Raw genomic sequence first — 13,778 nt, 5'->3', positions numbered from 1 at the left:
GGTAGCGACGGAAGCACGTTCGGAGAGCTGACTTCTAAACGCGATAACTAAGCTTAGGCCTACAAAAATAGTGAGTAATATTCACATTCTCAGTTTATAACTAAACAATCCCTTTGATATTTCGTGAAATATGCCGTCGCCTAAAAGGAAAAAGATCGATATCTGGTCCACTAAGGCTAAGCTCGCCAAGTTCAAAGAATCGCCATGGGGAAAAAATCACGATTGGTTTTCTAAACGTGTTTTCGTAAAGTAAAGTAGCATGCCTATTGCAAGTTGTTAAAAGCCAAGTTTTCGATCAGATCAAGCGCAGTATGTGATATAAAATTCCACATTTTGTCACTTGGCATTGAGTTTGTTTTCAGGTAAAGGTTTATATAATTACCACAGCTAAAAATTAAACTCTAAAAAGATGATAATTTATAAGTAATCGCATTTTATTTTTACTTTTGCAAGACAGTCGGGGAATTCTATATGGCAGTGACGGACAAGATGATTGCAAAGTTCCCCCTGCATGATCCTTCTTTGACATGGATTTTTTGGTACCTAGCCATAGAGCTATATACTTTATATTATCTACTAGAAATTAAATCCAAAAATCTCAAACGCCTACATGATATAAATAGAACAGTTATCCATTGCTTCAAAACATTTTATAATCTTAACCCTAAAACTATTGAATAAAACTGTTAATAATCAACTTACAAAAACTATTGGAAACTTAAGTTCTTTAAGTTCTATAACTGGCAGCTAGATTACATATAATGTCACCAAGGATAGAAGGATTCACTTGAGGAGGAAATTATTGACTATCAGCTTGCTCCAAAGGAGGAGATTTCAAAGCAAGAAGATATATTAAATAAATGGCTTAAATATCTGTTAATGTCTGATATTTTTTCTACAACATTTAATCAAATAATAAAACGCTGTGATGCCGTGACGTCGTAAAAAAGTCTCACACATTGCAAGAGCCCAATGTGGGAGATCTCCCACATTGGGCTACTTACAGGTTGGCAACCCTGCACAACTTACTGAACTACCCGAAACCTTTAATACATCACAACTTACTGACCATGTTACTACCCCAAACCTTTAATACATCACAACTTACTGATCATGTTACCCTAAACCTTTAAGACATCACAACTTACTGACCATGTTACCCTAAACCTTTAAGACATCACAACTTACTGATCATGTTACCCTAAACCTTTAAGACATCACAACTTACTGATCATCTTACTACCCCAAACCTTTAATACATCACAACTTACTGATCATGTTACCCTAAACCTTTAAGACATCACAACTTACTGATCATGTTACCCTAAACCTTTAAGACATCACAACTTACTGATCATCTTACTACCCCAAACCTTTAATACATTACAACTTACTGAACTACCCCAAACCTTTAATACATCACAACTTACTGACCATGTTACTACCCCAAACCTTTAATACATTACAACTTACTGATCATGTTACTACCCCAAACCTTTAATACATCACAACTTACTGAACTACCCCAAACCTTTAATACATCACAACTTACTGAACTACCCCAAACCTTTAATACATCACAATTTACTGATCATGTTACTACCCCAAACCTTTAATACATCACAACTTACTGAACTACCCCAAACCTTTAATACATCACAACTTACTGAACTACCCCAAACCTTTAATACATCACAACTTACTGATCTTGTTACTACCCCAAACCTTTAATACATCACAACTTACTGATCATGTTACCCTAAACCTTTAATACATCACAACTTACTGAACTACCCCAAACCTTTAATACATCACAACTTACTGATCTTGTTACTACCCCAAACCTTTAATACATCACAACTTACTGAACTACCCCAAACCTTTAATACATCACAACTTACTGGTCTACCCCAAACCTTTAATACATCACAACTTACTGAACTACCCCAAACCTTTAATACATCACAACTTACTGGTCATGTTACTACCCCAAACCTTTAATACATCACAACTTACTGATCATGTTACTACCCTAAACCTTTAATACATCACAACTTACTGACCATGTTACTACCCCAAACCTTTAATACATCACAACTTACTGAACTACCCCAAACTTTTAATACATCACAACTTACTGAACTACCCCAAACCTTTAATACATCATAACTTACTGATCATGTTACTACCACAAACCTTTAATACATCACAACTTACTGGCCATGTTACTACCCCAAACCTTTAATACATCACAACTTACTGAACTACCCCAAACCTTTAATACATCACAACTTACTGATCATGTTACTACCCCAAACCTTTAATACATCACAACTTACTGAACTACCCCAAACCTTTAATACATCACAACTTACTGATCATGTTACTACCCCCAACCTTTAATACAAAGTTATCACAACTTAACTTAATTATCATAATTTTACCCATACAAAGCTAGGGTATCATGTCAAACTTTGGTCATGTCTTTTCTAATCTTCAATGCTAAGTTTATGTTACAATATAACACCCAGATTTATGGTCTTGTTACACAATTCTTCATGTAAACAAAATATTTACAGGTAACTAAAATCAAGGGAAATGTTGAAATCCATTTTGGCATTAACTTTACCTGAAATGTAGCTAGTTTATTCCAGTCAGGTACAAGGTAGAAACGGATTCCATCTCCTGCTCCTGGCAATGTCACTCCTCGTATAAGTAGAATCAGCAACACAAGATACGGGAAAGTGGGCGTCACATATACAACCTAAAACAGATACGGGAAAGTGGCCGTCACATATACTACCTAAAACAGATACGGAAAAGTGGCCGTCACATATACAACCTAAAACAGATACGGAAAAGTGGTCGTCACATATACAACCTAAAACAGATACGGAAAAGTGGCCGTCACATATACTACCTAAAACAGATACGGGAAAGTGGCCGTCACATATACAACCTAAAACAGATACGGAAAAGTGGTCGTCACATATACAACCTAAAACAGATACGGGAAAGTGGCCGTCACGTATACAACCTGAAACAGATACGGGAAAGTGGCCGTCACATATACTACCTAAAACAGATACGGGAAAGTGGCCGTCACATATACAACCTAAAACAGATACGGGAAAGTGGTCTTCACATATACAACCTAAAACAGATACGGGAAAGTGGTCTTCACATATACAACCTAAAACAGATACGGGAAAGTGGCCGTCATGTATACAACCTAAAACAGATACAGGAAAGTGGTCGTCACATATACAACCTAAAACAGATACGGGAAAGTGGCCGTCACATATACTACCTAAAACAGATACGGGAAAGTGGTCGTCACATATACAACCTAAAACAGATACGGGAAAGTGGCCGTCACGTATACTACCTAAAACAGATACGGGAAAGTGGTCGTCACATATACAACCTAAAACAGATACCGGAAAGTGGTCGTCACATATACAACCTAAAACGGATACGGGAAAGTGGCTGTCACTTATACAACCTAAAACAGATACGGGAAAGTGGCCGTCACATATACAACCTAAAACAGATATGGGACAGTGGCCGTCACATATACTACCTAAAACAGATACGGGAAAGTGGTCGTCACATATACAACCTAAAACAGATATGGGACAGTGGCCGTCACATATACTACCTAAAACAGATACGGGAAAGTGGTCGTCACATATACTACCTAAAACAGATACCGGAAAGTGGTCGTCACATATACTACCTAAAACTGATACGGGTAAGTGGCTGTCACTTATACAACCTAAAACAGATACGGGAAAGTGGCCGTCACATATACAACCCAAAACGGATACGGGAAAGTGGCTGTCACTTATACAACCTAAAACAGATACGGGAAAGTGGCCGTCACATATACAACCTAAAACGGATACGGGAAAGTGGCTGTCACTTATACAACCTAAAACAGATACGGGAAAGTGGCCGTCACATGTACAACCTAACACAGAAATTATTTATCATTGTCTACTGAAAATGCCCAGACACCAAGTTGTTTTTATAGTATAATGTAATAATTAAAAGGAGTGAAAATTAAAGAGCTGCACTTTATCTAAAATTTGATTTTCAATTAAAAGATACTGGATACAGGAAATTAGCAATCCGATATCACAACCTCTATGGCTTAAAATTGATTATGTGCAACATATTGGAGTGTAGCTGCCATAAAGTTCAGAAGATTACAAGTGATATTTGGAGCTGTACAACAGCCGCTGGGATGTACAGCTGTCCCTACAGATCGATCTGGTTACTAGTCACTGACAATGTGATTAAACCATTGTTTATTATCCATCTACTCCAGCCAAAATCATTACTATCATGTTCACAGTGGCAATAAATCTACTTCCACAGAATAGGTGTAGACTTTCTACAAAAATTTGAAGAAAAGCAGGATGTTGACAGCTAGGCCACATCACTACCATTTGAATATCAAGCTGACATGGGGGATTGACTTGAAACTTGCCAGGAATGATCACGGTCTTAACCAATTATGGGGGTTTTTTTCCGGTCAATTTGAATATCGAAAATCTTCAGTTCCATCTGTAGCACTTAAGACGAAATTTAGAGAGGCCCAAAGCTGGTTTTTTTTTTGGAACACCATACAGGATACAACACTGTCCCACTACTTTACTGCTGCCAAGTATTCTACATTAGTTAATCTTTACATTGTATACAGTGTATACATCAAAACCTTATTAATATTTACATTGTATACTGTATACATCAGAACCTTGTTAATCTTTACATTGTATACTGTATACATCATAACCTTGTTAATCTTTACATTGTATACTGTATACATCAGAACCTTGTTAATATTTACATTGTATATTCTATACATTGTATACTCTATACATTGTATATCATATACATTGTATACTGTATACATCATAACCTTGTTAATCTTTACATTGTATACTGTATACATCATAACCTTGTTAATCTTTACATTGTATACTGTATACATCCTAACCTTGTTAATATTTACATTGTATACATCCTAACCTTGTTAATCTTTACATTGTATACTGTATACATCATAACCTTATTAATCTTTACATTGTATACTGTATACATCAGAACCTTGTTAATATTTACATTGTATACTGTATACATCCTAACCTTGTTAATCTTTACATTGTATACAGTATACATCATAACCTTGTTAATCTTTACATTGAATTGAATTGAATTGAATTGAATATCTTTATTTCCTCCAACGTGTGAAGATCAATTCGACAATATTGAAAATATGAAAATGAGAACGTATGTACATTGATTAAATAGACATTAATTTGATATTATGTATGTATTAAATTAATATTGAAACTCAGTACATGGACTGAAATTCGTCGAAGTCATATGAGCTGATTATTGTTCAACACAGTTCGTCAATCTTATGATAGAACACTACAGGCGGGATAGCCAATGTACAAGAGCTGATTTCATTAGAAAGAATGTCTTTGCGGACTCGATCATCAACAGTTTCCAATTCTCAGGACTGATATCAAGCGTATCATTATCTCCTCCAAGAAGAAAATTTACAAGTTTTTCATCATCATTTAAAATACTGACACTCTGAATAACCGGAAGTACATTCACTATAGAAGTTTGTAGGATGTCTCTTTCCTCAAAATATACACGGCAGTCTATTAATAAATGTTTAACAATGTCGTCGACATTTTGTTTACACGAGTCACAAATACAGTTTGTTAAAGGTAGACTTCCAAGTTTGACGAGGAATCCAAATTCCCGACACATGTTGCTTATATCGAGGCACAAGAACCACAGTCTGTGTGGAGCGATACGTTGGTGAATATTTCTGAATCGCGTCAGTTCTGATCGTCTCGCTACTCGTTCTTTCCATTTAAGCTCAGACGTCTCTAAAATCGCTTTATTTACTGTATATTTCCAGGCGGTTTTTGTAGGGAAACATCCGTATCTTATGAAACTATCCAAGAAGTCTTCAAGACCATATTCGTAGATAGTGGAGATTAATGTCCGAAAAATATCGGTACATTCTGATAATCCGAACATGAGGTATATTCCTATGTTAAAATTAAATAAAATTGTTAATCTTTACATTGTATACTGTATACATCAGAACCTTGTTAACTTAATCTTTACATTGTATACTGTATACATCATAACCTTGTTAATATTTACATTGTATACAGTATACATCATAACCTTGTTAATATTTACATTGTATACTGTATACATCATAACCTTGTTAATCTTTACATTGTATACTGTATACATCATAACCTTGTTAATATTTACATTGTTTACTGTATACATCATAACCTTGTCAATCCTTACATTGTATACATCATAACCTTGTTAATATTTACATTGTATACTGTATACATCATAACCTTGTTAATCTTTACATTGTATACTGTATACATCATAACCTTGTTAATATTTACATTGTATACAGTATACATCATAACCTTGTTAATATTTACATTGTTTACTGTATACATCATAACCTTGTCAATCCTTACATTGTATACATCATAACCTTGTTAATATTTACATTGTATACTGTATACATCAGAACCTTGTTAATATTTACATTGTATACTGTATACATCATAACCTTGTTAATATTTACATTGTTTACTGTATACATCATAACCTTGTCAATCCTTACATTGTATACATCATAACCTTGTTAATCTTTACATTGTATACTGTATACATCAGAACTAGGGATGGGTATTGCCACCTTTTTCAATATTGCGATATATTGCAATATTTGACCTGATATTGCAATATATTGCGATATATTGCAGAAATTATTTGCTAGTCTGAATATAAAAACAGAAGACAAGGGTATGTAGCAATAACTTTAATAGACTTCCACAAGTCATTAAACAAAACAAAACAAGGGTAAACATAGCATATTATGCTTTGAAAAAAATAAATTTTGAGATCACAGGTAAGTACAAAATGGACTAGATTCTAAAAAAAAACTAACAAATCTCGGTTTGTTTATAAATCACAACTGACCAATGTCCATAGAACCATACCTTTGTAGTATCACACAAGTATGTATACATATTTATTTACTTATGGCCTACATCATCATAAGTAAGTCCACTGATGTATATTGTTTATTTTAAAATGAGTAAAGTGACTAACTGTGCCAACACAAGTAGAATTTACAACTGGCAGTTTTTTTTAAGAAATATCAGCATGTCAACAGTGCTTGCTTTTAGATTTGCCCTTTGGCTTGAAACTATATCCCCAGCAGTACTAAATACCCTTTCTGAGGGAACACTTGTACTTGGGATACATAGTAGTTGTTTTGCAGCACAAGAGAGAAGAGGAAACAGATTCTGATTTTCCTTCCACCATTGCAGTGGGCTACTTTCAAGGGTTGGAGAAGGCAGATCTTTATATTTCTGCACTTCAATTTCAGCCCTTTGTAATGGACTTTTTACATTTTCCACTTTGGTGACAAACACATCTCCAAGTAAATCATTTAAAAATGATTCTTGTTTTGCCTTTTTGGGGGTTGATGGTATATCGATGGTGGAAGGAACAGATTCAACTGCTGACTGATTTTCCTGTTTAGGTAAAGAGGGTAAAGGGGGAAGAGTGTCTACATGTCTTTCACCTTGAATTTCAACATTAGGGACTATAGACTCTGAAAGTGCCCCTGGCTCTTTTTTTATCATCATATTCAGACACTGAGGGTTCAGGGAAGCAAGATCTTTCACAAGATCATTGTAAACAGTGAATCTTCTTTCTTCCTCAAGATAAGGCAGTGCCTTAAACCTGGGATCAAGCACAGTGGCTTTCATTAACAAGCTGTTTGCAGATGGATGAGCTTTCTCATCATACCTATTTTCTAGGTCACCAACTATAGCTGCCTTTAAAGAGACAATGGCAGTAGTTTCCCCAGTCACTGATGTTTTATAGACACTTACAAGTTTGTGGTGAAGGGGCAGAATTATTGAAATTGTTGGACTTTTTTCATTGCACAGCATGGTGGTAGCCTGTTTTAGTGGTTTCATTGCCTCCATTACTTTTTCAGCAAGGCTTATTTCTTCATCAGACAGAAACTTTAAGTCTTTGTCTTTGTTTGCCAGAGACATGAGAGTTGCTACAACTGCAACCTGCATTTCGAGATAACGTTCTAGCATGTCAAATGCACTGTTCCATCTGGTTGGAACATCAATGACCAATTTGTGATTTGGCAGATTTAGATTTGTAGCTTGAGTTTGCAAGCGAGCAGCTGCCACTGTGCTGCGATGAAAAAAGCCAACAATTTTCCTAATTTTTGCTAACAGGTTTGAAACAGCTTTAACTCTAAGCCCTTTTTGGGCTGCTAAGTTCAGTGTGTGAGCAAAGCATCCAAGGTGAAGATCACAACCAAGCACTTCAGCTGCCTTCTTCATATTACTGGCATTGTCAGACACTAGGTACAATGGCTCTTCTTTGATACCCCATTCTGCAATAGCTTCCTTCAAAAATTCTGCAATGTTTACTCCTACAACAAAAAGGTCAACAAACAGTTAAGACCTACATTATTTGTAAGTCAACATTCAAATAACATCTGAGCAATAGCTTTTATTTTAATTTTTAATAATAAATATGGAAATGTGCAATGCCTCCTTTTAGCTTTATCTGACCATCACATGTTTTACAGTATATTATATTTATATTTTTGATAATTTTTACTTTTTTACATTTTAGACTTAAATTATCAAAGTTTCAATTTTAGAAGATTCACATTTTTAAATTTATTAATTTCTAATATGATGTATTCTAAATTTCTACTGAAATGTTTTTATTCAACTTACCTGTGTGGCTTTCTGGCATACATCTTGTCATCAACACATAGTTCACCATCTGCCATTCATTGTTTATATGGGTTGAGGTTATGGTAATGTAACTTTCTGTGGCTCTTGATGTCCACCCATCAGTTGTGATGGCAACCTAAAATTTTGTTAATTTCTTTTTGAAAATCAAGTAATTTGATTAGTTTCTTCTTTAATTTGAATGAAATAAAAACAATTTAAAATAATATAAATTTAACACTAGATCACATTTTATTTTGATACAATATACATTATTAATTTATTATATTCCATAATTCATCAAATACTTTTAATTTTATTTTCAAAAATTAAAATCTGGAATTAAATATTTATGATCATGTAATTTCCATTTTAAAAAATAATTTCACCTGATCAGCCCTTTGGAGTTCTCCTTTCACAACACCCTTTACTTGTTCGTATTTTTTTGGAATTGCAATTTGTGAAAAATGCTTCCGACCTGGAACTTTGTACCTTGGATCTAATGTGTGTAGCATCTTCCTGAAACAGTCTGTGTCAACTGTTTTAAATGGCCTCATGTCATTAATAAGGAAATTGGTAATGGTTTCCGTTATTTCTGTTGCACGTCTTGAGCCTGGAGGATATGGCGTTTTATTTGCTATTACTGTTGGCAAGGTACACTGAGACGTCTTTCTGTCGTGAACTTGAGTTTCCTTTGTAGTAGAAGCTAAGCCACTGGAACCAGATTGTTGTGTATTTTTACTGTCAGTGTCGTCATTACTACGCTCACGTAGATTTGGATGACGGGCTCTGATATGGGACGACAGATTTGTCGTTCCACCTGAGTATTTAACAGATGCCATGCACATCCTACAAACGGCAACATTTTCAACAAGCTTGCCTTCAATTTTTTTCAGTCCAAAATGTTCCCAAACCGTTGATTTTGCTTTTCGGTTGGTCACAATATCAAACTTGTTTTTCTCCGCCATGCTTGACGGATGTTTGAAAGCATATAATAAAGGTAGAAAAAATGGCGGACAAAATTCCGGATTTCGTAAAATTGTGCTATAGATGAATATTTCTCTCACGAACAGTTCATGGCCGGATCATTATTTTTTACAAACCGTGAAACGATCTTTAAGAAGAAGAAATAATTAGATTTTAAACTACATTTATTAAATAATTTTCGGGGAGATAATATCTTTTTTAATCCTACCGGAACGTAGCATTATAGTCTTCAGCTGGTTTTAAATTTAGTATAGGTTAAGATACTTCCTGTTATGTTTTTTCCCGGTTGACGCGAACATGCCAAGTGAAAAAAACGATGTCCTTTTACGATGTACTTTCGTTATGTAAGTGTTTAAAAATAAAGTGAAAATACCGGTATTTAAAAAAAATATCGCGATATATCATCGCCGACAATAATACCGCAATAACCGGTATTGCCGGTAATATTGCACACCACTAATCAGAACCTTGTTAATCTTTACATTGTATACATCAGAACCTTGTTAATCTTTACATTGTATACATCAAAACCTTGTTAATATTTACATTGTATACTGTATACATCATAACCTTGTTAATATTTACATTGTATACAGTGTATACATCATAACCTTGTCAATCCTTACATTGTATACATCCTAACCTTGTTAATATTTACATTGTATACTGTATACATCAGAACCTTGTTAATATTTACATTGTATACATCCTAACCTTGTTAATCTTTACATTGTATACTGTATACATCAGAACCTTGTTAATCTTTACATTGTATACTGTATACATCATAACCTTGTTAATCTTTACATTGTATACATCAAAACCTTGTTAATATTTACATTGTATACTGTATACATCAGAACCTTGGTAATCTTTACATTGTATACATCAAAACCTTGTTAATATTTACATTGTATACATCAAAACCTTGTTAATATTTACATTGTATACTGTATACATCATAACCTTGTTAATCTTTACATTGTATACATCAAAACCTTGTTAATATTTACATTGTATACTGTATACATCATAACCTTGTTAATCTTTACATTGTATACGGTATACATCAGAACCTTGTTAACTTAATCTTTACATTGTATACTGTATACATCCTAACCTTGTTCATATTTACATTGTATACTGTATACATCAGAACCTTGTTAATCTTTACATTGTATACTGTATACATCAGAACCTTGTTAATCTTTACATTGTATACTGTATACATCATAACCTTGTTAATCTTTACATTGTATACTGTATACATCAGAACCTTGTTAATCTTTACATTGTATACTGTATACATCATAACCTTGTTAATATTTACATTGTATACTGTATACATCATAACCTTGTTAATCTTTACATTGTATACTGTATACATCAGAACCTTGTTAATATTTACATTGTATACTGTATACATCAAAACCTTGTTAATCTTTACATTGTATACTGTATACATCAGAACCTTCTTAATATTTACATTGTATACTGTATACATCATAACCTTGTTAATCTTTACATTGTATACTGTATACATCCTAACCTGGTTAATATTTACATTGTATACTGTATACATCATAACCTTGTTAATCTTTACACTGTATAAAACCTAACCTTGTTAATCTTTACATTGTATACATCATAACCTTGTTAATCTTTACATTGTATACATCAGAACCTTGTTAAACTGGACACTGTAATTTATATATGATAGGAACATTAACATAGACACCGTTTACACTAGATTGTGAATATGGACAGTGCTTTCTGTATCATTTATAATAATGTGTGATATCAGTTAAGAATATCGAGTTGCAGATTTTAGGTCATCAAAGTTATAATTAATCACTTATTTGTAGAATAAATAACTTATTTTTATGTTGATAAGTTTTGAATTAATGACTAAACTAAATGTATTTGTACCCCTTACCTAATTAATGACTAAACTAAATGTATTTATACCCTTACCTAATTAATGACTAAACTAAATGTATTTGTACCCCTTACTTAATTAATGACTAAACTAAATGTATTTGTACCCCTTACCTAATTAGTGACTAAACTAAATGTATTTGTACCCCTTACCTAATTAATGACTAAACTAAATCTATTTATACCCCCTTACCTAATTAATGACTAAACTACATGTATTTGTACCCCCTTACCTAAATGTATTTGTATCCCCTGACCTAATTAATGACTAAACTAAATGTATTTGTACCCCCTTACCTAATTAACGACTAAACTAAATGTATCTGTACCCCTTACCTAATTAATGACTAAACTAAATGCATTTACACCCCTTACCTAATTAGTGACTAATCTTAATGTATTTGTACCCCTTACCTAATTAATGACTAAACTAAATGTATTTGCACCCCCTTACCTAATTAATGACTAAACTAAATGTATTTGTACCCCCTTACCTAAATGTATTTGTATCCCCTTACCTAATTAATGACTAAACTAAATGCATTTGTACCCCTTACCTAATTAATGACTAAACTAAATGTATTTGTATCCCCTTACCTAATTAATGACTAAACTAAATGTATTTGTACCCCTTACCTAATTAATGACTAAACTAAATGTATTTGTATCCCCTTACCTAATTAATGACTAAACTAAATGTATTTGTACCCCTTACCTAATTAATGACTAAACTAAATGTATTTGTATCCCCTTACCTAATTAATGACTAAACTAAATGTATTTGTACCCCCTTACCTAATTAATGACTAAACTAAATGTATTTGTACCCCCTTACCTAATTAATGACTAAACTAAATGTATTTGTACCCCTAACCTAATTAATGACTAAACTAAATGTATTTGTACCCCCTTACCTAATTAATGACTAAACTAAATGTATTTGTACCCCCTTACCTAATTAATGACTAAACTAAATGTATTTGTACCCCTAACCTAATTAATGACTAAACTAAATGTATTTGTATCCCCTTACCTAATTAATGACTAAACTAAATGTATTTGTACCCCTAACCTAATTAATGACTAAACTAAATGTATTTGTATCCCCTTACCTAATTAATGACTAAACTAAATGTATTTGTACCCCCTTACCTAATTAATGACTAAACTAAATGTATTTGTACCCCCTTACCTTTCCAGAAGACTTGACACCTTTAAACAGACAGAGAAACACAATGACCCAGGCAACAAACAGACAGATGAGGAGATCCCATCGGAGTTCACCCATATCCTCTATACCGGGAGACAGCTGTAGAACTCCACGCCTAAACAAAGGATAAAAAAAATCACCACAACGCAATGTAACCAGAAAGTCAACCAGTACACACATAATGGTATATCATTTAAATACATCACACACATTTATCTACCATTTCAATGTGGATGTCTCATCATTTTTATGTACTGTATAACTTAAACAAGAGGCCTAATGGGTCTGGTCAGCTCACCTATACTTTATCCATTCATTTCAGAATAATGTCAATACTGAGTATATATACATGTGTGTAGGTCACAAGGTGAAAACATGACCACACAAAATTATAGAAATGTGCATATTTCTGTAATTCTAAGCAGACAGGTAACAGATGATATCTCTTCATTCTATACATTAATGTTACCGGGTAATCATGTTTTGTTTTTTCCTGCACATACGATACTAATACACAGACATCATTCTCAATACGATATTACTGTAGACATCATCATTCTCAATACGATATTACTGTACAGACATTATCATTCTCAATACGATATTACTGTACAGACGTTATCATTCTCAATACGATATTACTGTACAGACATTATCATTCTCAATACGATATTACTGTAGACATCATCATTCTCAATACGATATTACTGTAGACATTATCATTCTCAATACGATATTACTGTACATGTACAGACATTATCATTCTCAATACGATATTACTGTAGACATCATCATTC

The 13,778-nt window shown here is 33.4% G+C and overlaps 2 protein-coding genes across 2 annotated transcripts in view; both read right to left on the bottom strand.

Moving 5' to 3' along the window:
• Window positions 1-13,778, bottom strand: part of LOC117329427 (sodium- and chloride-dependent GABA transporter 1-like) — a 52,116-nt gene that overhangs the window by 23,524 nt on the left and 14,814 nt on the right. Inside the window, exons 5-6 of the mRNA XM_033887371.1 lie at window positions 12,964-13,096; window positions 2,630-2,764 (exon numbers count right to left, since the gene is read on the bottom strand). Of these exons, the coding sequence (XP_033743262.1) occupies window positions 2,630-2,764; window positions 12,964-13,096 (268 nt within the window). The remainder of the gene's footprint in view (window positions 1-2,629; window positions 2,765-12,963; window positions 13,097-13,778) is intronic.
• LOC117329426 (zinc finger BED domain-containing protein 1-like) lies at window positions 6,875-10,293 on the bottom strand. The gene is made up of 3 exons (XM_033887370.1): window positions 9,236-10,293; window positions 8,850-8,985; window positions 6,875-8,536 (listed from the first exon to the last, which is right to left on the bottom strand). Exons 1-3 carry the CDS (start codon window positions 9,812-9,814, stop codon window positions 7,203-7,205), a joined length of 2,049 nt encoding a protein of 682 aa, XP_033743261.1. The 5' UTR covers window positions 9,815-10,293; the 3' UTR covers window positions 6,875-7,202.

Source organism: Pecten maximus, chromosome 6 (assembly GCF_902652985.1).
Source record: "Pecten maximus chromosome 6, xPecMax1.1, whole genome shotgun sequence".
In the NCBI taxonomy this organism is placed as follows: Eukaryota; Metazoa; Mollusca; class Bivalvia; order Pectinida; family Pectinidae; genus Pecten; species Pecten maximus.
The sequence above is the reverse complement of the archived record's forward strand: the minus strand, read 5'-3'. Positions and strand labels throughout refer to the sequence as shown.